Raw genomic sequence first — 25,013 nt, forward strand, 5'->3', positions numbered from 1 at the left:
TGCACGCGGCTAGATTTTGGAAGGGCATTATGGATCTTGAGAAATTAGTTGCCCTTGGTGAGAAGATGGGTCTTTCCGGAGCGGAACTACGGAAGTGGGTTAGCCAGAAGGAAAAAGAAGCTCTAGAAAGAGAGAGAGAAAGGCTAGCGGCCGAAAGGGCCAAAGAAGAAAGAGAGGCGATGGAGCGAAGAGAAGAAAGAGAAGCGAAAGAGCGACAGATAAAAGAAGAAAGAGAGGCAATGGAGCGAAAAGAAGAAAGAGAAGCAAAGGAGCGACAGATCAGAGAAGAAAGAGAAGCTGAAATAGCTGAGAGAGAAAGACAGAGACGGCATGAGTTAGAACTCGAACGACTTCGATTGCAGCAGCGTACAGACGCTCCCGCCCAGGCAAGAGTCGATAGCACTGAAAGGGAAGAAACTAGCATCCGTCTGAACCCAAGCAAACTGCTTGTGGCATTCGATGAAAGAAAAGATGATCTGGATGCTTACTTGCACAGATTTGAGACAGTTGCCAAAAGCCAGAATTGGCCAGAGGATCAATGGGCCACTGCGTTGAGCACGTGTTTGAGTGGCGAAGCACTTAGTGTGTACGGTAGGCTGACGCCAACCGATGCCTCTAATTATGGAAGGGTGAAAGCTGCTTTACTGAAAAGATTTAGGTTCACCGTAGAAGGCTTCCGAGATAAGTTTAGGACTGGTAAGCCAGCCGATGGCGAGACTGCCACGCAATTTGCCGCGCGGCTCAGTCACTATTTTGATAGGTGGACCGAACTTTCAGAGACTGCACAGGAGTACGGTGCGCTTAGAGAACTGCTGATCAAGGAGCAGTTCCTCATCAGTTGCCACCCGAGCCTGTCACTCTATCTGAAAGAAAGGAAAGCTAAATCGCTTCAAGATATGTTGGAATTGGCAGACCAATTTTTGGAAGCACAGGGAGGCACCAATCTCTCCAAGATCAGAAAAGAGGAGCCAGAGGATGCAAAGAAACCGGCATCCGACGAAAGGAGAAACCCTCCGAAGCCTGTTCCGAGGTGTTATCTTTGCAACCGACTGGGCCATCATGCTAGCAGTTGTCGGACCAACTTTACGCGCCCCAACGAGGTTAAATGTTTTAAATGTGGGCGAACGGGGCACAAAGCCGATTCATGTCGCAACGGAGTGAAGGAAACTCCCCAAGCATCCTGTGTGTATGCCCCACCAAAACACCAAGACGACGTAAACGATGACTTTGTAGAGCTCCAAGACGGAAAAAGAATTCCGGTCGTTAATGCGGTGATGACACAACGCCCAGAATTTCCCGATAAGGGAATGCCTGTACTTGCGGGGAAAATCGCAGGGAAGCAAGTCGCGGTGTTACGAGATTCCGGCACCAGCACAGTGATCGTGCGAAGGGACTTAGTAAAAGACGAGGAGCTCACGGGCGAAACCACTTTAGTTTACCTGATCGACGGTACGGTTAGGAAGCTTGCCGAAGCCAACATTGAGGTCGATACCCCATATTACAGTGGGAATGTCACTGCGCTTTGCATGGACAACCCACTGTACGACCTAATCATAGGAAACGTCGAGGGAGTTCGCGCCCCAGACGATCCGAAACCTTTGGAAGAAGAGTCGAAGATCGAACCCTCGACGATTGAAGAAGCTCGCGGAAAACCATTCACTGCCGTCGAGAGCACCGTGGCAGCGGACAACCGAACTCAAACAAAGGTTCAGGCAAAACTTTCCCAGCTCCTTTCCGCGCCCAATTCCGAAAATAAACCGACCGGGACCCATAACCACGCGAAACACTACTATCGAAAGACCAGGGACAGGAAGTTCAAATTCAAGAACCGTTAACGATTAGTGTGTGGTGCAAAGCGATTTGATTGAGTGCACCGAGTGTTTATTTATGTATCATGGACATTGTGCTTGTTTGTATTCTGTAAACTACCCTGTCATAGTTTTGTATACTTGTTGCACATGTTATATTTCATAGGATTGTCTTGTTACGCGAGATATGTATTATTGTATAGTACAAGTGTACTTGTTATACGAGCGATGTGTTATTATGTAGTCCAAGTGAACCTGTGTGACTTGTGCTTGTATTCGATGTATCGCGAGTGATGTGTGAATTGTGGCGGACTGATTTATGGACTTACGGACTCGTGTGTAGTGGACTTTTGTGCGCGCTTCTTTTGTGTTTCTTTGAATATTATTGCATAATATTCTTAAAGTAGGGGGCAGTGTCACAAAAGAGCGCGTAATCAAAGCGCGCGCCGAGTGTCGCGCAAGCCAGCAAAAGAACACGCCGGTGCCGCGGCAACTTCAACAGAGGGGGAGAGCGCATACGCCTCAAGCAACCACGCTAACAACGGCGCCGAAACGTCTGGAACGAGGTTCGACGAAGTGATAAGTGGTTCTTGAGGGAAAGGGAAAGGTTGGCGCTATCTTCTGCAGCCCTTGAGGGAGCACGGCTCAGCGCCAAGAGAGAGAGAGAAAGCACACGCGCGCGCCGAGACTCCTTCTCACCCGGCGAGCCGAGAGAGATAACAACAGCGTGAGCGTGCGTGAACAGCATGAGTCATCATCACCCCCCCTCGAGAATGTTCCGAAAGCAGCGGTCGAAGGTACGAGAAAAGAGTAGAAGCTTCCCAAGCTTTGGCCGTGCTACGGAATCACAACTCCGATCGAATGTTCGAGAAGGACCGTCGACGGCTATATAAACGCCGTGCGAGCATTGTCAGTTAGGAATCCAGGAGTCCAGTGAGGAATTCAGGAGTTGAGTCCGCACAGTGAAGTGATGTAAAGTGAAGACCGAGCGTCTGCGGAAGAAGGGGATTCCCCGGCAAGCTAGTCGACGAATTCATCGAGCGTCTGCATTTCCGGAAGAAGTTCCTTCTTCGAGATTTGCCCCCAAGTTACGCCGAGATCGTCTGACTCCAAGACCAACCAGCACGGTGAATACGATTGGACACTTAGTGTTCCTATTTATTTTGTACTTTACGTGTTGGACTCTTGTGCTTGTCGTTATTTTCTTGTGTTTGTTAATACCCATCTGATTTGTATTGTGTTGTGTCTAGCCTAAGTGTGCAAGTGTGTGTGTAACTGCCTTGTGTGAAGAATATATTTTGTTGAGTTTTGACAACTCTGGGCTCTGACTCGGTCTTTGGACAGCAACCGGCGTTCGCTGGCGCACCAGAGGGCCCACTCTTAATTGTCCTTGCTTTCGTGGGATTATTTTCGGAAGCTGATAAGTCGGCTTTGGAATTTAGTCCGGCGTCTGCGCCTCGTTCACCGGGGTCTGTGACATGTGTATACTAGCATAAATCAGCACTGTGATCAAGTCAGGCTAAATGATGCATTGTATTCAATGGTGTGACAGCATGGTGTGACCAATGGGGCTTGAAGCTCAATACTTCAAAAACGGCGAGCATAACATTTAGTAACAAAAAAGAGCCTTTAGGATTTGCTTGCACCATTAAAATGCTTATGTTAAATACACTCGGCAAGTGAAGTATTTGGGTGTTACACTCGCGAGTAACTCAAGTTGGGAACCCCATATAGATAATCTTTGTAGTAACGCACTGAAAAAGCTGGAATTTTTAAATCGGGAACATCGTCCTGCATCACCCGCCGTAAAGTTAACAGCATACAAAGCTCTCATCAGGTCAAAATTAGAATATGCGGACCTAATCTAGAGTCCGCATCAACAATATTTAATTACAAAAATAGAAAGGGTGCATACCTTAGCCTTGAGGTTTATCTATTCTGCCTATTCGCGTCTCTCGAGAGTATCTGCTCTTCGCGATAGAACAAAGATGAAAAAAAAAATAAACGAAAAAAAAGAAAAACGGGCAAGTTTGCACTCGGTCGTGCGAAGCTTAGGTACAGCGAAACTGTCGATCCTCAAGTCTTACTGACTGCTTCTGCTAGCTATTAACTTGGTTGCTGCTAGGTCTTAGCCTGTTTTAGCTTAACTACGCATGTAGGAAGGTAATCTCGAGCGATCATTTTCGGAGGTACCTTCCCTTTCGCGGCATTTCGCGTGAATAGTGCTCGACGCGTGGGCGCCTACGAGCGACAGCGTTCCTGGCAAGTCACAAAGGCAGGCAGGCTAACCAAGGTTGGCGCAGTGCCAAGAACGCTGTTGCTTGCCGACGCCGAATGCGTTGGAGGCTAGCCGCTCGATAACAATCGGCCAGCCTTTTTTTTTCTCCTGGCTCAGCGTGTCGCGGAGAGAAGAGAGGCGGGTGTCAGGAAGAGAGGGAACTGGCGAGGAGGAGACCGCGTGCGCTTGGTCTCCTCCCTCTCCTCTTGGTTGCGATGGCTACGGCGCGGCAGTTTCTTGATACGGACCATGAACCACAAATTACGGCTGGCTTAAACAGCTTCGCTGTTAAAAGTTCGATCATCGTAGAATGGTGTCCAGATTAAAATTTAACTATCAGCTTTACCATGGCCACTTTCAAATACCACGTAAACGTTACATAACCGAGCCGTCCCCGCGCTTTGACCGTACACACTACAACAAAGCAGTTAGGCAACAATTTAGTCACCTTAACATACAATCAATATTCCCTGTTTCCTTGTTCTATTTCCCTATGGAATAAATTGCCATAGGTAGTAGTTAATGCTAATACGACACAATCGTTCGTTCATCTTGTGAATAATTTTTTATTAATATTGTACTACGCCACTGTGAAGGAAGTCAATCAATTCTCGAGGGTGTTTCATGTTAATATTAGGTAAAATGCTGAATGTAGCGTACTGTTGCGTGTGTATGGTACATCACTGCTTTCTTGTTAACTTCCGAACTACAGCTATTGTTCCTGCTTCATATTGATTGTTAATAATTCTGTATTTCAAATGTTGATGTCCCTGTATCTCTGTTTGTAGTCTTGTTTATAAAAATTGATGTGACCCCTCTTGCTTGGGCCCGAGTAGGGCCTGCAGTATTTGTAAATAAATAAATAAATAAATGAATGAATAAATAAATAAATAAAAATAGTATGATAATAATTTAGTTTGTTGAACTATACGCTGCCCAAACTAGTTATGACTTCACACTTGAAGTTTCCTACCCTCAAATCACAATTTTGAGGCATCAAGCTCAGCGTAGCATATATATGACACGTTGGGTATTACAGGGCTAACAGTGAAACTAATGTCATCAGTGGGACCGCCACCTGAGGGCGGCGCAAGTGTCTTACTACACGAGACTTGGATGAAGGTCGGCGAGTGGAACTGCGGACTCCGAGAGTGTCATCCTGGACTTGCTCTTGGCTTTCGCCAAGGGCACGAAGCTCCAGATATGCCTCTGAGTACGTCCCACATTTCTAAAGCCACTTTATAGGCCTTGAAGTCAATCTTCTAAAACATCATGATCATCATAATCATCGGATGTTCAATTTCGCTAAGCGAGCATAGCTTAAGGCTGAGAACAATCCACTTGAAACTGGAATTGTTTCTTCGATTTAAGACAAACTAACTTGGATATCTTGTGTTGGATTACATGCGCTGCTTTACCCAAAGAATGGCAAACTAACACAGTTTGGCGTTTCCGAGCCTATAGTTGCTATTCTCGGTAGAATACGACGGCTAAATACAATAGCCTCCGATTCACCTAACCAAAACTGTAGGAATTTGGCTGATATGCAACAATTGAAAATATTACTGTTCTTACAGCAAGCAAAATCTTAAACTCAAGAGCGACGACGTGCATGTGATATCGGAACTATAAAACGACCATGCCGTGAACGCGAGGTGTACGTAGAACCGTTGATAATTTAGAAGCAACTGTGCGCGTTACCATACATTTAGACGTGGTTGGTGTGCATTGTGGGGTTCATGCATTTTGGCACTGCCTCACACGCGTAATGCGAAGGTTGGCTCCTACCGACGGCCAGTGCATTTTAATATCACTTTCATTTCCCCTTAAGTTATCATTTCTACAATTCAACTAGAGCTAAAAATAACTTCCCGTATGCATGCGTTCCTTGGCTTTATTATTAAGGTAGGGATAGTGTTCTCCGTATGCTGAAACAACTATGGCAACATATCATGACAGATACAACGGCAGAAGTTTGCGAAGAAATGCAAGCTTTGTTTTCGCTTTCGCGGGGGAAGCCTCCATGACAACCCATGATTTTATCTTGTAGTCTGTAATTTAGTTTTTTTTTCTCAACCAATACACGTACCATTCTTCTGTTTCACGCTAAACCCAGTTGTGTACTGCTTGCGATGTGCCTATGTGTGCGTGTGCTACAAGTTACATGTGCATGTCCGATGTTACATGTACCTATGGCACAGAAGTCCTTTCAGCAACATTTTAGCTTTTTTGCCCGCAACTTTTGATCTTTTCTTCAACAACAATTTACTTAGCGTATCAGAAAGTTATCATTTAGTAGCCAATCATTCTTGGAAAGCGTGTTTATAACCAGGCTTAAAGATGTTGAGAAGCTATTTGTGTAGTTAATTTAATGCCAAATAATTATTTTGTGTTTGCAACTGATCTTACTTGCGCATGATAATTGGCTATGTTTTTTTTTGCGCTGGCAGCTGATTGTACCGAAATAAAAATTGCTGCTGTAAATATAAACGTGTGCAGTCGACTATTCGAAAATCGATTCGCATTCGAAAAAGTTGACAACCACCCGCCTATAAGATTATATCATTAACAGCCTATGTATGTCCACTGCAGGACATACATAGGCTGTATGTATGTCCTGCAGTATGTCCACTGCAGGACATACATAGGCTGTGTGTATGTCCTGCAGTATGTCCACTGCAGGCCTCTCGCAGTGATCTCCAATTACCCCTGCCTTGCGCTAGCTGATTCCAACTTGCGCCTGCAACTTTCCTAACTTCATCAACCAACCTAGTTTTCTGCCGTCCTCGACTGCGCTTCCCTTCTCTTGGTATCTATTCTGTCACTCAAATGATCCGCCGGTTATCCATCCCACGCATTACATGTACTGCCCAGCTTCATTTATTCCGCTTAATGTCAACTAGAATATCGGCTATCCCCGTTTGTTCTCTGATCCACACCGCTCTCTTCCTGTCTCTTAACGTTAGTCCTAAGATTTTTCGTTCCATTGCTCTTTTTGCGGTCCTTAACTTGTTCTCGAGCTTCTTTGTTAACCTTCAAGTTTCTGCCCCATATGTTGGCCCCGGTAGAATGCCATGATTGTACACGTTTCTTTTCAACGACAATGGTAAGCTCCCAGTAAGGATTTGGCAATGCCTGCCGTATGCACTCCCACCCTAGTTTTATTCTTCTGTAAGTTTCCTTCTCATGATCAAGGTCCCCTGTGAGCAGTTGAATTAGATAAATGTACTCCTTTACAGACTCTAGAGGATGACTGGCGATCCTGAATTCTTGTTCCATTTCCAGGCTATTGAACATTATCTTTGTCTTCTGCACATTGATATTCAACCCCACCCTTATACTTTCTCGGTTATGGTCCTCAATCATTTGCTGTAATTCGTCCGTTAATGCTGAATAGAACAATGTAATCTGCAAACCTAAGGTTGCTGAGGTACTCGCCGTTGATCCTCACTCCTAAGCCTTCCCAGTCTAAGTGCTTGAATACTTCTTCTAAGCATGCAGTGAATAGCATTGGAGAGATTGTCTCTCCTTGCGTGACCCCTTTCTTGATAGGTATCTTTCTACTTTTCTTGTGGAGAACGAAAGTTGCTGTGCAATCCTTGTAGATATTGGCCAAGATATTCACTTATGCCTCCTGTACTCCTTGATTACGCAATGCCTCGATGACTGCTGGTATCTCTACTGAATCAAATGCTTTTGTAGCGTTAGCTACACTGGCCTATCCAAGCCCGTTTCGCGCGGCACATCAAGAGCCGTGCTGCGCATGCGCAAGGATCAGTGATGTCACACGGCTTGCGCACCGGAGCCGGCACCTCTCGCGCACTCCGCCGCCGCCGCGCGCGACTCACCGCCGCCGGTCTGCGCATTCCAGAGGAGTGACGTCGTAGCCGTGGTAGACGCACTGGCGCCGGCGCGCGCTCGCTGTGGAGTCGCCGTCTGACACTGCGCTCTAGCCGCTGCGATTCTGACTGGCGTTTGCCAGTGTGGTACAGCCACGGAGAAGGAGAGCGCAAATGCTGCTCAACAGCGCAGAAGAACGGAGAAGCTTGACTCATCGGATCCCGAAGTAGTTGCCTGGCAATTAGCGGTTGAGCGTAGGAGACAACCAGGAAAGCTAAGAATAATCAGCTGAACCTTTGCTAACGCTACGTATATCCTGGCATAGCCGAGCTAAGCCACTGCAACTTTTTTCATTATCTATGAAAGCCATATAGAAAGGCTGATTGTACTCCACAGATTTCTCGATTACCTGATTGATGACATGGATATGATCCATCGTAGAATATCCCTTCCTGAAGCCAGCCTGTTTTCTTGGTTGGCTGAAGTCAAGTGCTGCCCTGATTCTGTTGGAAATGATCTTGGTGAATATTTTATACAATAGTGAAAGCCAGCTAATGGGACTATATTTCTTCAATTCTTTAACATCTCCCTTCTTACGGATGAGTATAACGTTGGCGTTCTTCCAGCTTTCTGGTACACTTGAAGTCGTGAGGCATTGCGTATAAAGGGCCGCAAGCTTTTCAAGCATGATGTCTCCTCCATTTTTGAATAAATCGTCTGTTATTCCATTTTCTCTAGCCGTTTTTCCTCAGGTCATTTCTTTCAAGGCCCTTCCAAGTTCATCGCTAGTTATAGAAGGGGCCTCTGTAGCCTGTTCATCACTACTTCGAATGAAAGTAGCTTGGCTGCTCTGGGTACTGCACGGGTCAGTATAGAATTCATCCGGTGCTTTTACGATGTCATCGAAATTGCCTATGATATTAACCTGCTTATCTTTTATTTATTCACACTGTTAACCCTCTCTTGAGGGTCGTTACAGGGAGGGTCAGTAATTGAATTGCACATAGGAAAAACATTGAAGATCATTTGTAGGAGTACATTTGTAACACACAATACATTTGTAGAAGAAACACAGTTACATACAAGAAATAGTTAATAAGCTATACAGTTTGAGCGAAATACTTATCACGAACATCCTCAAAATCTCTCAAAGTATTTTTCATTCGGTAATTCATTCCACAGTTTAATAGCGTCAGGAAAGAAAGAAAATCGGAATAAGTCTGTTCGAGCTAGTATTGGTTGTACGAATGTACTGCGTGTTGTTCGTGGGAACCTTTTGTGAAAGAGCGTTAGATAATCATCCTTGTTTATTTTCACCTGTACGTGTAGTATTTGAAAAATCAGTTTCCATCGTTGCTTCTGCCTTCTTGATTCCAGTGGTTCCAAGTTACATATCTTTAACATTTCAGTTACCTAGTCACTTCGTCGATATTTAGAGCAGATAAAACGAGCCAATGCGAGCCCGAGTCCAGGAGGGCTCGGGCATTGGCTCTTGTAGTGACCTTTTCCTCCGCACTAGAAGCACACTGGAGTGATCCTGCTTGTATATTCCGCGCCCGCTTGGGTTGCCGCCGCTACAGGCCTGCCGCGGACCTGGGTGCCTCGTAGGTTTGTTCCACGTTCCCGGACCGGAGGCTGAAAAGGGATCTGGGCGGCAAGAGAGTGGTGACTGAATGGGTCTACTGCCCTTGGAGAGGGAACCAAATTCCCCCGGCATGCAAGAGAGGAACCGTGCCACACGCAATCGAGGGATCGATTGCGTGGATCGAGGGAGGCCTCAGGTGGGGGCGGATGTTGATAATTGAACTCCGTAAACATCGCCGCCTGAATATCGGACGCCGCTTTCGCGAGGTCGTCAAGCGAAGAGAAAGTACGGCCCCTTAAATAGGCTTGCAAGCGTCGGTGAGACTCCCGGATCGCCCGAGTGACTCTTTTCGTTTCGGACGCTGAAGGGTCTACGCGGTCGTAGAGCTCATTAAAGGACCGTATGTATTCTTGGAGACTTTCATCTTCCGCCTGACTACGAGTGCGATGGTCGCCTTTTATGCGAACACGTCCTGGTCCTTTTTGTCAGGCATGCTACTGGTGGTTTGTCGAGTGGGGTGTTCAGCTCCGCCATTGGTGACTTGGCCCGAACGCAAGTGCATCAAAATGCTGGCGCCGTATATCTGGCATGGAAAGTAAGCGGGAGGAGTAGCCGGACGGAATGGGAGAAGTAAAACAATGGTCAAGTGGTACTGCGGAGGCAGGATGGCGCGGAATAGCGAAGCGCAAGGAGAGCGAGAAGTGGGCAAAAATGTTGACTGAGCTTACGCTGTTCGGGCGGTTGGGTACAAATGCGGCAGCTGTGGGACCCGATGTCGGAGCGATACAGGTAGGCCTAAGGGGAATTGCCAGCTGCCTCAAGATGGGGCGGTTTCCTTGTTTTCGTGGTATCCGTGGCATGGAACCGTACTCCAGAAAAAGAAAAAGAAAACGAAAAAAAAAAAACACGTTGGGTGCCCGATGAAGGCCCCCTCGCCTTCGCTCAGGGGATCCGCGAGCCGCGACCAACACGACAAAGGACCAGTGGCGCAAGGAACAGAACCAACTTTACGACGTAACAAAACACTCAATCACCTTAGTGTCGCGGCCGACAGTAGAACGCACAAGACGAAGCGGCAAGCAACGGAAGAACGAGGCAAACAAGTGTACTGGCAAAGGGGCGACAAACTAACAGCCTTAGCAGAAAATCAATCGCCGCAATCTCGTGACCGATAACAGAACACGCAAGGCGAAAAGCAAGCGCCGGACTGGCCAGGCAAACACGGGTATTCGCAAATTCGGAAAACAAAGGCTTCATTATCACAGACACTACGCAAAACGTTTTCCCTCGCTCCGCAGCACGCTCGACAAAAACCTAGCCTAGTCGCGCCCGACCGGCACCTCACCAGGCCCACCCCCGCGAAAAAATCCCCCGAGTGCAGTCGTCGCTGGCTTCTTATCGGGCAGCCGCCTTCCCGGCAGCCCCCGCGCGAGTTCTTACGCCAACCCGACCGGTGCGCATGCTCCATGCGGCGCGCGTTTCAAAGGCTTCCACCGCACGTGCTGAATAGGGGGGTCCAAGAGCCCGACAATATATATATACATATATATATATATATATATATATATATATAATATATATATATATATATATATATATATATATATATATTTTTTTTTTAAATTGGACGACGCTTAAGCTTCGCCTTTAAGAGTGTAACGCGATAACGTTATCGGGACCTGTTCGCGTCGCATTTTTCTTTCAGTAGGCTTCACTGCTACGCAGAACGAGGGAAAGCCAGCTTACAAAGACCAAGCTTACACCGATCCCCTTAAAGTCGGCTTCGCTTTTAAACAGAAATGCATTGCTGGGAAGACGTTTTTTCAGGGGCAATATAAGTCTTAATAAAATGCGAAGGCCCTAGGACCTTCTTTTATTATTTTAATAATTGTTTGCTAATTGTATATAACTGCCCGACCGTCACTGCTAATGCCCCCCAAAGCAAAGCGCACTAACCACTGCGCCACCATTGCATTACGCCACAACTGCAACAGGCGACAGTGATGAACATCTTCGAGCCTGTGCACGGCTTTACTGTGCACGTGGTTGGACTCTGCCAGGCGGGCGATTCATTAGACGGTGCACGGCGCAGCGCAAGCGCATGTCGTGTCGAGCAGCATGCCTCGTCGCATGCCTCGACGTGCGTTCTCCACCGAAGCACATGGACGGACGACGTGGCGCACGATGTGAACGTCAACAGAGGTGACATACTTTGCCTCACGGAGATATGGACGAGGCCGGATGACAAGGGACAGATCACGGCACCCTCGATCGCGTGCGCCGCTCAGCGAGCCGACAATGTTGCCGCCGGCGTCGCCATATACGCCTAGCCAGGTCTTCGACGACGGCCCGTCGAGCTCGGAGACTGTTTCGGCGCAGACGCGTAGAGCTGTGTGGTGTGCAGTGCGACGAAACGGGACTAGTAGTTGTGTGCGTATACGTGGCGCCTTATCTGTCTCAAACGGACGCGGCTATGTTCGTGTAGAGGAATCTGCTTTCGTCTCTACGCTGCGGCACGTCTGTGCTCTTCAATCAGGACGCACGTTCAACGCAGCGGCACTAAACTCAGCCACATTTCGGCGTAACACTGAACTCAGCGACATAAATCAGCGGCACACTCGGCGTAATGCTCTCGCATTTACACATCGTAAGAATTGCTTACAGGTGCCCCCATAGTTTTCTTGCTAATGTTGCTTTTGGATTTTTTGCGTTATTTTCTAATTAGTCTGGCCGCGTATATATATATTTTTTTGTGTGTTCTGTTCCAGCGTCTGTTCGCTGCGTACTGGCACACTACAATATTTGTTGTTCCATTGCGTTATAGTCATTGTGGCCTGTCATCTTGTTGTTTATTTTCTATTTACTTTTCTTCTCCCTACTGACAACTTATTTTTCTATCCCACCATTCCTAAATAGTATAAAGGCGTTGGGTTCCTGTCGGTTGCAGTTGCCTGCCTGCTCTATTCCTGTTTCCCTCTCGATCCGTTGTAAATGTGCGTTTTTATATAGAATAATAATAATAATAATAATAATAATAATAATAATAATAATAATAATAATAATAATAATAATAATAATAATAATAATAACCATAATAATAATAATAATAATAATAATAATAATTTATTGCACAAGAAAATACAGAGTACAAGAAACAAGCCCCTGTCAAACCAGTGGCTTGAGGGACTTGGCCCGACGAAATCAGTGGACGAGCGTGCAATATTTGCTTTAGCATTGACATATAACGAGATAATGCAGGAGGGCTAACAGTTAGGAAGCTTAACACGACCAAGGAGCAAATCATGGAGCAAGAATCAACAATCGACATCAAGAAGACTAAAAAGTACATGTTTTAGAAATGATGAACAGTATATTTTACAGATGCTAAAGCACCCGTGCTACAGTGAACAAATCAGAGTTTTCAATGCCTTTTTTGAAGAAATGGAGAATGCCTCATTTGGAAAATCGTTCAGAATTTTCGGCACATAAACACAACGTCTAGCTTCACCATTTATCGTTGAGGAATGCGGAACTACAAAGCGAACACTACTACGAAGGCTTCGGGGGGCTGGGTAACATACTTTAATATCACCAAACCAAAAATGCCGTAGCACCACAGTTTGCACAAACAGGCTCCAGAAGCATGGCAGGCCAAGCGCTGAGAAGATGTTACAATTTGTGATTGACTGAGTGTTGTAGGCTGTTTTTTTTTCGTATATTTTTAACAAGGAATCAACACGATTTTGCCATCGGGTAGGGCAAAACGCAAAGACGTTAATCCCATATCGAAGAGTGCTGTAGACCAAGGCATGTGCAATAGCTCTTTTTTTACTTCAAACGGGACGATAGATTAAATGTGAAAGAATAACCACGCAGCGCTTCTAAGCTTATCGCAAATATGTGATAGGTAACTATGCCCCGCCATATCGCTGTCGAAGAATACTCCCAGGTATTTTACCGAGTTCACGTAGTTAACTTTCACGCATCGACAGGAATGACAGTTGTGACTGTGCAGAATAATTGGAGGACGCTTAAGCTTCGCCTTTAAGAGTAGAACGCGATAGCGTTATCGGGACCCGTTCGTATCGCATCGTTCGCATACGGCAAGTAGGATTCATTGACTGCAACACTGAACGTGCGAAAACCAGCTTACAAAGACCAAGCTTACACCAATCCCCTTAAAGTCGGCTTCACTTTTATACTGAAATGCATTGCTGGAAAGACGTTTTTCCAAGGGCAATATAAGTGGTCTTATATTAAAATGTGAAGGCCCTAGCACCTTTTCTTATTATTTTATTAATTGTTAGCTATTGCCCCGACGCGCGCAGGTCTGCTAGAAATGCTGGAAAAAGGGTTTGTGTTTGAGTTTCCTCGTAGTAGAATTAGGTTTTCTCGTACATTCAAATTACAATCTGACGGCGATTGGTAAACAATCCGTCGGCGAATCCGACACCGAATGGTAAAGTCGTAATTACCATTTTTCTGACAGATTTCACTGTGAGAAATGAAATTTCTGTTCACCAAAAACCTTGCACCACGTGGAGGGCCTGCGCGTTCGATGTGGTTGGATTATTTTGTCCACCACCCGCGATCACACGCCGGTTGCCGACGCCGGATTTTCTGCAACACGGGGCCGTAAACGCTATCGCGTTAAAATCGGTTTAACAATTGCGGTCTTAAGCTCTTTCGGGATAAGCGCGGTATCAAGAAAATTGTTTAACATGAAGAGAACAACGTTGGATAAGGCTGTAAAGTTCCCTTGTAGCAGGTTCGCTGATAAACCGTCGATAATGACGTAAAATTTATCGTACATGCAGACGACAATACAATTCTAGTAACCGCAAAAGATGCTGAACATATCGTGATTAAAGCCAACAAGGTTCTGTTAAAATTATCCTCTTGGAGTATCGCAAACTCGTTAACAATAAATGTTAATAAAACAAAGGCTGTACTTTTTAGGCCAAAAAATCGACACATTGATACTCGTACCACTCTACAGCTTAATAACTCCATTTTGCCAATTGTTCCTTCTTTCAAGTGTCTTGGCGTCGTATTTGAGCAACATTTGTCGTGGAATGCTCACCTGGAAATGCTAATGGGTAAACTCACTCGGGTGACTGGAATACTATGCAAATTGCGTTTTTTCCTTCCAGAAAGTATTAAACTTCTTATGTACAAATCACTGTTCTTATCATACATAAACTATTGCAATCTTGTCTGGGGCACTACAACGCTTTCTAATATCAATACGCTGCATAGAATGCAGAAAAAGGCCGTACGTTGTATCCTACACGTTCCTTACTTAACGCCAACTAGTCCTCTATTTGAAAAGCTGAATTTGCTACCTATGCCCAACATTTACGAAAACATGTTAAAACGAAGCTATACGACCAGTATTAAAAAAACGCAACGACACCCTAAAACGTATATCTAACTTGGTACCAAAACATAAAACGGTCAATACAAGGAGCTCGGAAATGTGGGAATTACCGAGGCCTAGAACAAATTATACCTATCAAAATGCTTCGTTTTCGACAACCTTACCATTTAAACAAGGCAAACTTAACATAATGCTTTATTTTTTTAATGCTAGTATAAAGATGTATCTAAATGCAAGTGTGTATGCAAACGTTCTTTCTTTGATGCGGTGTATTTCCTGTATAATAATTATTTTTGTTTTGCCTTTGTACTATGTGTATCAAGACCTTTTTTTATATAAAGCTGTATAAACTAATACATACATTGCGTCCCATAAAAGCTTTTATAAAGGTTTTGTATAAAGCTTGTGTATATAGTGTTGCATGTTTTGACTGTTGTTAAGTTTCTGTTTATTGTTTTTGTGATGTATTTTGTAAGTACTAGCTGTACTTGTAAAAAAAATACTCAAAATGTATGCCATATGATTTGCTTTATGTGCTTTATTTCCTCATGCTAATCTTGATAATGGCATTACAGTTATTAGTGTGGACATTCACCTTTTCTTTTTTCTTGTGTTAGACCGTGTTTATCCTTTGTTGTTTTGTTGCTGCCTTTAAAACGGGGCCATGGACCACGTCAAGCCTTGCTGGCTTTTTGTCCACGGTCCTCAACATCTGCTGTATGTTGGAATAAGTTTTGATTTGAAAAAAAAAATACCAGGAGGCTTACTGCGCTTAAAGCTGAAAATTATTTCAGGGAGTTCACTTTCGGAAATTCTAGGTAGAAATGCGGAAGCTGAAAGAGATTCCTTAAGGTGGCGGTCCCATTCGGCGGCACGCGCCCCTCGTTTTCAGTACTTTTGGAGCAACCGTGATGGCTCTTCTAGTTAAGATATAAAGTGATGGTCTATAACATAAAAAGCTTAATCCTTGTAGGCTCCAACTATATATAATATAAACAAATTGGTTAGTGTGATTTAGAAATAAATGTTCAAGAACAAGCATGAGATACATGCGTTTTGCGAACTGTGTCTCAGTTGTGACCATATTTAGAAGAAACTACCGCATTTACTGCATTGCGGCTTGCTCTGTAGCTTTAGGACATAGTTATCTAATTCCTAGACGCAGCAAAATAATTTCGAGTTCTTACATTTTAGATAATTTGCGTTTGAAGATTGGCAAATATCGTAAATTTCTGTTGTTAACGGTCCCGGCAACTACACGCTCAAGGAAGCTAAATTTTGGATAAGTTAGATTTCAAGAAATTTCCATCTAGGACGCAAAATTTCATTCATGTACCTTTATTAGTTTTCCTAATAATGCGGCCGAAATTAAGCAATATTTAGAATTCTGGTTTTACTTTTGCCCATTTTTGCGGGAAGGTACTAAAGCTACGAAGCTGTGGTTTAAAACTAATAAAGGTACATAAATGAAATTTTGCGTCCTAGATGGAAATTCCTTGAACTCTAAGTTATCCTAAATTTAGCTTCCTTGAGCGTGTAGTTGCCGGGCTGTTTACAACAGAAGTTTGCGATATTTGGCAATCTTCAAAAGCAAATTGTCCAAAAAGTAAAACTCAAAATTATTTTGCTGCGTCTAGGAATTAGATAAATATGCCCTAAAGCTACAGAGCAAGCCGCAATGCAGTTAATGCGGTAGTTTCTTCTATGGTCACAACTTAGACACAGTTCGCAAAAACCGTGTATCTCATGGTTGTTCTTGAACATCTATTTCTAAATCACATTAATCAATTTTTTTATATTTTATATAGTTGAAATCTACAAGAATTAAGCTTTCTATGGTATTTACGACAACTTTATATCTTAACTAGAAGAGCCGCCACAGTTGCTCCAAAAGTACTGAATACGGGGGGCGCGTGCCGCCGGAGTGGGACCGCCACCTTAACGTCACGTGATACCACAGAGATGCGCTTATCGAAGCGTCCGTATCGAAAGCGTTGCACCGTCGACGTGAGGGAATGTGTCTGCACCGCTGCATTTTTTTTTTCGCCGTAAAGGGCAGTGGGATCATCGCGTATATAGGAGGAGGGTATATGAAGCGCCTGTTATAATCAAGCGAGGAACGGAGGTACATACAACTACTTTCAATTGCACTGCACGGTATACTTGTGGCAAGCGACGGTATACGCCACAGCGTAAGACATTACGTGCGCGAGAGAGATGTATGCACCGGAATAAGCTATAGGAGTTCAGCAGCTACCAGATGCGAACGCGTGCGGAATACTCACCACAGCAGCTCAATCGCTATGAGAGAGAGAGAGAGGTCATAAGGGAAAGGCAGAAAGGTTAACCAGGCTGAGCCCGGTAGGTTACCCTGCACTGGGGAATGGGGAAAGGGGATTAAAAGTCCGCTGCTGAACCCGAGGTTGCGGGTTCAAATCCCGGCCGCGGCGACCGAATTGCATGTGGGATGGGTGACGCATAAAAGAAAAGGAAAAAATTACTGGAACCTGCTCGGCAACACACAGCGACAACTGTGGAAAATTGGGCATTCCAATTCGGCAAGCACTCAAGCGTTTCGCTTTATATATCTATAGTGTCCACGAACCTGGCACAAACGACTTGGAGCAATGTTCCTGACGGCGAAGGCGATGTGCTATATACATTGACTTGAGCAACAGAGACCTACAATGCGGCGGCTTAAGGCGCGGCCAGATAATCTCAACAATTTCCTTCGTATATAATTCATTCACACGCCCTGCACAAAAGCGTCCAACGCGAAATAATCTTTCAAACGCGAAAACTACACCTGCTGCATGAAGACATCTCGGGCTCGAGCTTCCACGCATCACGAGCAATTAATTTATTTTTGCTCAGAAGACGAATTCGGTGTTCCCTATATCGTATTGCTCAAGGCAGGAATGCAGTGAATCGAAACAGCACAGATCGATCGAACCACTCCGGAGCGTTTCGTACGTGAGCAGCCAGCGGTCAATGAATAATTCAACGCATACGCCGCGCTCGGGACAGTCGTCCGCACGTAGACGGCAACTGGGCGTGGCGTGCCTCAGCACCTTAAGCGTGTATTTGACTGGCCTGACATGAAGATGCGTTCTCGGAAGCCAGTGCGAACAAATGGTTGAATTTATCTGCGACCTCGACCGATTTGCCTGTAAAAAAAAAAAGAAATTGGGCTGATGTTTGCGGCGTTCTTGCCACGAAGGTAATTTACCAGTGGCCACGTTTTTCTGGCATTCCTTGATGACTGGTGAAATTTTTCGAAAAAGTACTGGCGCTTCGTGTATCTTATCAAAGCAACTACCATATTTCTTGCCGTTTTGTACTCGAGACGTAGGTTGTAATTTTTTTAGGCAAGTTTACACCGTTTCCAAAGCCTGTCTCCGTAAGAAATGGCGCACATTATGTTCGCGGTCAACGAATTATAATAGTTTCTACGTTTCTTTAATACGACGTGTTTAGAAATATTTTGAACTTTCTTATTTGGTCGCAAAAGATACTATACACCTTCTCTGGTGAATTACAATCAGTTACGAGTATAGCCATCCAATTAAAACTGTTAATTGATAGCTTTCACGTGACAGCACGCACCCACCTTATCACCGTTTTGGGGCACCAACATGGCGACTACGAGCACTTCAGTCCAATCCATCTTACTGAAAGCTTTCACGTGACGTTATACGGACCCAGCTTATCATCGTGTCGCTGCACCAACAAGGCGGCTACGATGACGTCAGTGCAAGCCGTCTATAAGGTTATCTAAAACCCTCTGGTCCGCTATATAGTGATGTAAATTAAGTTATTGGGTGTAGTGTTTCAACGAGCAGTTTGCATTGGAAAAGATAGAGAAGAACGACAAGCGACGAGATAGTGATCCGCAAAACGTTGCAAAATAACACAAGAAACAAGGAAGTAGTTAGTAGCACGTGCAGCGATATGGTCTAGACACGACGTTGTTACATGGTCATCAACTGCTTCTTCCGCGTAGGAACGGTTATTGTATTAGCAATACCGTACAAGGACAAGAGCGACAAGTAATCGGATACAGATCGTACTGTGGGACACAAGGTATTTAATATTTATGTCCCCCACTAAAATATAATTATTCCACTGAATTCCATGAGTTTATAGTTTCTTCGAGTTCCAGCAGAAAACGGGTAACACTGTTGCAAGGTGGCCGATATAGAGCTAGCAACGCTATACATCGAGTACCGAAAGATATCGTCAGCGCTCAGCATTACGCATGGACGAAGTTCAAGTCAATGGGTGCAGCGTCAAACGTATCTCTGACAAAGATAGCGATCCCGCCCCTTCGTCGGTGAGGCCGCGTCAGAAAACGGCATTGATAGCATGGCACTGAAAATGTATGCAGGCGAGCATTTGAAACAATGACTTCTGTCCGGACGAACACGTCAACAAATGCAATTGCCGACGTGGCAACTAACCTAAATTCCTCCCAGTATTTTCGAAGGCTTCTGATATTGGTGTTTACGACAGTAGATTCATTCTCTGAGCTGAGACCAAATGTTTCCTTAAAAGACTTAATGTTTGGGATCTGGCTACAGGTGTTGGCCATGGTAGTTACATAATTTGATCCAAATCTGCCGGTCTGGTTAGTCGGAGAAGGGAAAAATTTTCAGTCTTTTTCACATAGATCTTGCCACATTTAACCCAAGCAAACTTGTACTCATTCTTTTTTGCCCTGGTCCTTACACGCCAGAATAAATCCCCGATTCAGTCTTATCAAGTTGTTGTTGAAAAATATATAACAATATATTAATCAATCATTCAATCAATCATTTATTTATGGTGCCCGGGAACAACCGTGAGGTTTAGGTGCTGGCGCACGTATACATAAGAAAAAGGAGGAGAAGGGAAGCTGAACAATATGTGAGACTAAGACACAACAACGGAAAGCTCAGAGCAGAACAAAGAAAGAGAGTTGTGAAAAATATCGAGGTCATGAAAGTGGGCGTTATAAAGACTCTGTATTCTTTGGACGGTTGAGTGTTGGTGGTGACAGGCACCAACATGGAAAGGTGTGTCTTCTCTGGTGATCTTGCGCGGAATACGAAACTTTATACAACTGAGGAGTTCGGGGCACATGAGGATACCGTGAAGGAGTTTGAAAAGGAAAAGCAGGTCAGCGCGATTACGTCGGCAGCGAAGTAAGGGCAATGGCAATAATCCGACAGTGCTAGAGCAGGGCCCAGAGTCCGTGTTGGCAAAGCGGTGATGATATTGTTACGGGGAGAAAATATATGTATTTACAATATATACAGAGGGTTGTAGCTCTGTGGCCAGGGTGACACCATCTACCGAGCTCCGAGACACTTCAGCCTCTTCTTCCCCAACCAACGTCATTTTGTCCACAGCGGTACAAACTCGTACGTGACATGAACCCCCCGGCGGCAGAAGCATCGTCTCGATGCTTCTTAGGGTGTCGAATCAGCGTGCGAGTTATAGGGCTTTAGTCGCGAAACGTGCACGATATCAGTTCCTGGGGTGGTAGAAGACTTTGAATTCACAGGTGAGATCTCATATGTGAGGCTGGTGACTTGGCGAAGAACTCGGTATGGCCCGACGTATCGTGGCAGCAGTTTTTCGCAAAGGCCGACGCGACGGGAGGGTACCCAAAGCAGAACAAGGGACCCAGGGCTGAAATGAGCGTCCCGACGATGACTGTCGTAACGGTGCTTCTGGATAGTCTGAGATGCCAGAAGACGGTCACGGGCAATACGACGTGCTGCGGCCGCGCGAACAATGGCGTCGTGAGCATAGAACGTGGTAGTGGTGGCGTCAGAAGGGAGCAGTGAGTCAAGAGGAAGGAGAGGGTGACGGCCATATAGTAGATAGAACGGGGAATAACCAGTAATATCGTGACGCGACGAATTGTATGCAAACGTCACGAAAGGTAAGGTGCAGTCCCAATCCCGGTGATCATCACTCACGTACATGGAGAGCATGTCCGTAAGTGTACGGTTGAGACGCTCGGTAAGTCCGTTTGTCTGTGGGTGGTAAGCCGTCGTGAACTTGTGGGACGTTGAGCAAGAACGAAGAAGGTCGTCGACAACCTTAGAAAGAAAACAGGGGCCTCTATCGGTGAGTAGCTGACGTGGGGCACCATGATGTAGGATGACTTCATGGAGGAGAAAATCAGCCACATCAGTTGCGCAGCTTGTAGGGAGGGCCCGCGTTATGGCATAACGCGTGGTATAGTCCGTCGCAACAGCCACCCACTTGTTGCCCGAGGATGAGGTAGGAAATGGGCCAAGGAGGTCCAGGCCGACGCGGAAAAATGGCTCACTGGGGATATCTATAGGCTGAAGGTGGCCAGCGGGAGACAATGGAGGCTTCTTGCGGCGTTGGCAAAGTTCGCAGGCAGCGACGTAGCTTCGAACAGAGCGATATAGCCCAGGCCAGAAAAATCGTCTGCGCACACGGTCATATGTACGGGAGACACCCAAATGACCAGCGGTAGGCGCATCGTGTAACTGCGAGAGAATTGTCGAGCGCAGATGCTGGGGAACGACGAGGAGCAGTTCAGCACCATGAGGATTCATATTGCGTCGATATAAGGTCCCGTCCTGGAGAACAAACATACGTAGAGAAGCGTCCTGTTGCTCCGAGGTAATGCGTTCGATGATGGATCGCGAATATGGGTCACGACGCTGCTCGTCGGCGATGCGTGAGAAGTCGGAGATCGACAAAACGCAGGTATCTGTATCGGTTTCGGTGCCATCCGGTGGGTCGACAGGGTAGCGGGAGAGGCAGTCGGCGTCCTTATGTAACCGCCCAGATTTGTAGGACACGGAAAACGTGTACTCTTGCAGGCGTAAAGCCCAGCGGCCAAGACGGCCTGTCGGGTCTCTGAGTGAGGATAGCCAACATAAGGCATGATGATCTGTCACAACGGTGAAATGTCGACCGAACAGGTAAGGGCGGAACTTAGCAATGGACCAAACAAGGGCCAAGCATTCACGTTCTGTTATCGAGTAGTTTCGCTCTGGTGCAGAAAGAAGACGGCTAGCATACGCGATCACGCGATTGGTGTCCCGCTGTCGTTGGGACAAGATAGCGCCAATGCCATGGCCGCTTGCATCAGTGCGAACTTCGGTGTAGGCATGCGGATCAAAATGACCCAACACGGGTGGATTGGTAAGGCGACTGATAAGCGTTGAAAATGCTTCAGCCTGGTCGGGTCCCCAACGAAAAGTAGTGTCCTTTTTCAGAAGGTCTGTGAGAGGACGAGCGATTTCGGCAAAGTTCTGGATAAATCGCCGAAAATAGGAACACAGCCCTAGAAAACTGCGGACATCGGTAGGAGAACGCGGAAGGGGAAACTCCCCAACGGCACGAACTTTGTCAGGATCAGGCTGGACGCCAGAAGCGTCAACCAAGTGACCAAGTACTCGTATTTGGCGGCGGCCGAAATGGCATTTTGCAGAATTGAGTTGTAGGCCGGCACGTCTAAAAACATCAAGGATAGCTGAGAGTCGGTGAAGGTGGCTCTCAAACGTCGGTGAAAAAACTATGACGTCATCAAGGTAGCAGAGGCATGTGGTCCATTTGAATCCGCGCAGAAGAGAGTCCATCATGCGCTCGAAGGTAGCAGGGGCATTACACAGTCCAAAAGGCATCACTTTAAATTGGTAGAGACCATCTGGGGTGACGAAGGCGGTCTTTTCGCGATCTCGTTCATCCACTGCGATTTGCCAGTAGCCGGAGCGCAAATCAATCGATGAAAAATAACTGGCACCGTGTAAGCAGTCCAGCGCGTCATCAATACGCGGAAGCGGATACACGTCCTTTTTCGTAATCTTATTCAGGTGACGGTAATCGATACAAAATCTCCAGGTATTGTCCTTCTTTTTAACCAAAACGACAGGTGACGCCCACGGACTGCAGGAAGGCTCGATAATATCTTTGGAGAGCATTTTGTCCACCTCCGTTTGGATCACCTGGCGTTCAGCTGCCGACACACGGTAGGGCCTCCGGTGTATAGGAGGAGCGTCACCAGTGAGGATGGGATGGGTGACGACACGGGTGCGACCTAGCGGGCGATTTCCAAAATCAAAGATGTCTTCATAGGACATCAGAATACGGCGAAGGGCGTCGGCGTAAGCAGGCCGTAGGTCAGCAGCTATCATGGGCGTAAACTTGTCGTTGCTTAAGTAGGACGGTCGGAAGCTGCAGCAGTGTCGAATCGTGGTTCGGGCGTAAGAACAGCTACTCCACACTCTTCCAAAGGGGACAGCAAAGTGAGAGATACACCCTCAGGAAGCACTTGCAGACACGAACCAAAGTTCAGAAGGGGAAGCCACGCTCGATTGTTAACAAGAGTGACAATGGAGCTGGGTAGTGCGATTTGGCGTGCCAGGAGAACGTCGCAAAGTGGGGACACCACGTAAGGACCATCTCGAAGTGGAGGAGAAGGCGACATGAGGACGTAGGTCGGCAGCATCAGGTTGCAGGCGAACAAATTCAGCAGAACGAATTCGGAAGTTGTGGTCTTCGGTCGGGTCGGCAAAGTAATGGGGCAGTTCAAGGCGAAGGGTGCCGGTTGCACAGTCAATAAGTGCTGAATGAGCAGTCAGGAAGTCGATTCCAAGAATCACTTCGTGGGGACACTCGGCCAGTACAGTGAACAGGACTAACACAGGACGACCTGCAATGGTAACACGGGTGGCGCACATTCTCATCACGGCTGTTGTACTGCCATTAGCCACTCGGACGGCAGGCGACTCGGCAGGTGTCTGGACTTTACGGAGACGGCTACGAAGATCTGATCGCATAACCGACACCTGAGCGCAAGTATCGATGAGGGCTTGAACGGGTACATCATCAACAAAAATTTCAACAAGGTTCGGTCGAGCAGCAGGGGTCAGCAGAGGTTTTGCAGTCCGAGTCGTCAACGCAGCCTCACCTCCGGGGGCTGCATTGCTTAGTTTCCCGAGAAGCGGCCCGCGTAGGACGGGGACGAGGGGCGTCGAGGTGTAGGCGAGCGGGACTGACGGCGTTGCGGCGAGGGCGAGCGGCTAGTGGTGTTTCCCCGAGAGGGAAGGCCGGCATGGTATGGTTCAGAAAGGGGCGACAGAGACCGAGAGTCTCGGTCGAAGCGGCGATCAGCGTATGGTCGAGGCGAGGAGTACCAGCGGCTACTACGGCAGTGGCGGGAGATGTGACCGACCCGGGAGCAAGCAAAGCAAATCGGCCTGTCATCCGGTGTTCGCCACTCAGATGGGTTCCGATATCGAATCGGGAACGACTGGCGAGGTGCAGCAGAGGCAATGACAGGAGTGGTAGGGGTGGGACGTGGGCGGACGGCAAACTGGCTGTCCATGTTGGCAATTTCTTGGCGGACAACATCTTGAATGAGCGAGATGGTCATGTTGTCGTGCGTGGTCATGTTGTCGTGCAGAACAGCGCAAGGATCCAGGGATCCTTGCGCTGTTCTGAAGGCATGTCAGTGATAGTGATGTTAGCGCAGGAAGTTGCGGAAAGGGAAACAGGCGCGACGTCAGAAGGCAGGGGCGAGCGGGAAAGTGCGTCGGCGTCGGCGTGCTTGCGTCCTGAGCGGTAAATGACGCGAATACCGAATTCGTGTAAACGAAGCGCCCAGCGTCCGAGTCGACCCGGCGGATCCTTCAGTGAAGCCAGCCAACAGAGCGAATGATGATCGGTGACGACATCAAACGAATGGCCATACAAGTAAGGGCGAAATTTCTGCAACGCCCAAACAATTGCCAAACATTCCTTCTCGGTAACCGAGTACTTGGACTCTGCCTTGGTAAGGGCACGACTCGCATAGGCAACAACGTACTCAGAGAAGCCCGGCTTACGTTGGGCAAGGACAGCGCCAAGGCCGATCCCACTCGCATCCGTGTGTACCTCGGTCGGAGCTGTAGGGTCGAAGTGACGTAGGCTGCATGGGCGGTGAAGTCAAGAGACGACGTAATGTTGCGAAAGCCTCATCACAAGCCGGCGACCAACCAGACAGATAGCTATCGCCGGTGAGCAGCTTCGTCAGTGGTGCTATTATAGAAGCGAAGTTCTGCACAAAGCGGCGAAAGTATGAGCATAGACCAAGGAAGCTGCGAAGCGCTT

The 25,013-nt window shown here is 46.7% G+C and overlaps 1 protein-coding gene across 2 annotated transcripts in view; it reads right to left on the bottom strand.

Annotated features, from left to right (window-relative positions):
- The window catches only part of LOC119432013 (regucalcin), an 86,442-nt gene that overhangs the window by 22,215 nt on the left and 39,214 nt on the right, over positions 1–25,013 (bottom strand). The window contains exon 1 of one of the 2 annotated variants that reach the window (XM_037699461.2): positions 10,240–10,779. The exons of the other annotated variant lie outside the window; for it this stretch is intronic. Within the exon in view, the coding sequence (XP_037555389.2) occupies positions 10,240–10,371 (132 nt within the window). The 5' untranslated portion in view covers positions 10,372–10,779. Of the gene's footprint in view, positions 1–10,239; positions 10,780–25,013 lie in introns of those variants that run through there. 2 annotated transcript variants of the gene reach the window in all.

This window comes from Dermacentor silvarum, chromosome 10, assembly GCF_013339745.2.
Source record: "Dermacentor silvarum isolate Dsil-2018 chromosome 10, BIME_Dsil_1.4, whole genome shotgun sequence".
Classification (NCBI taxonomy): Eukaryota; Metazoa; Arthropoda; class Arachnida; order Ixodida; family Ixodidae; genus Dermacentor; species Dermacentor silvarum.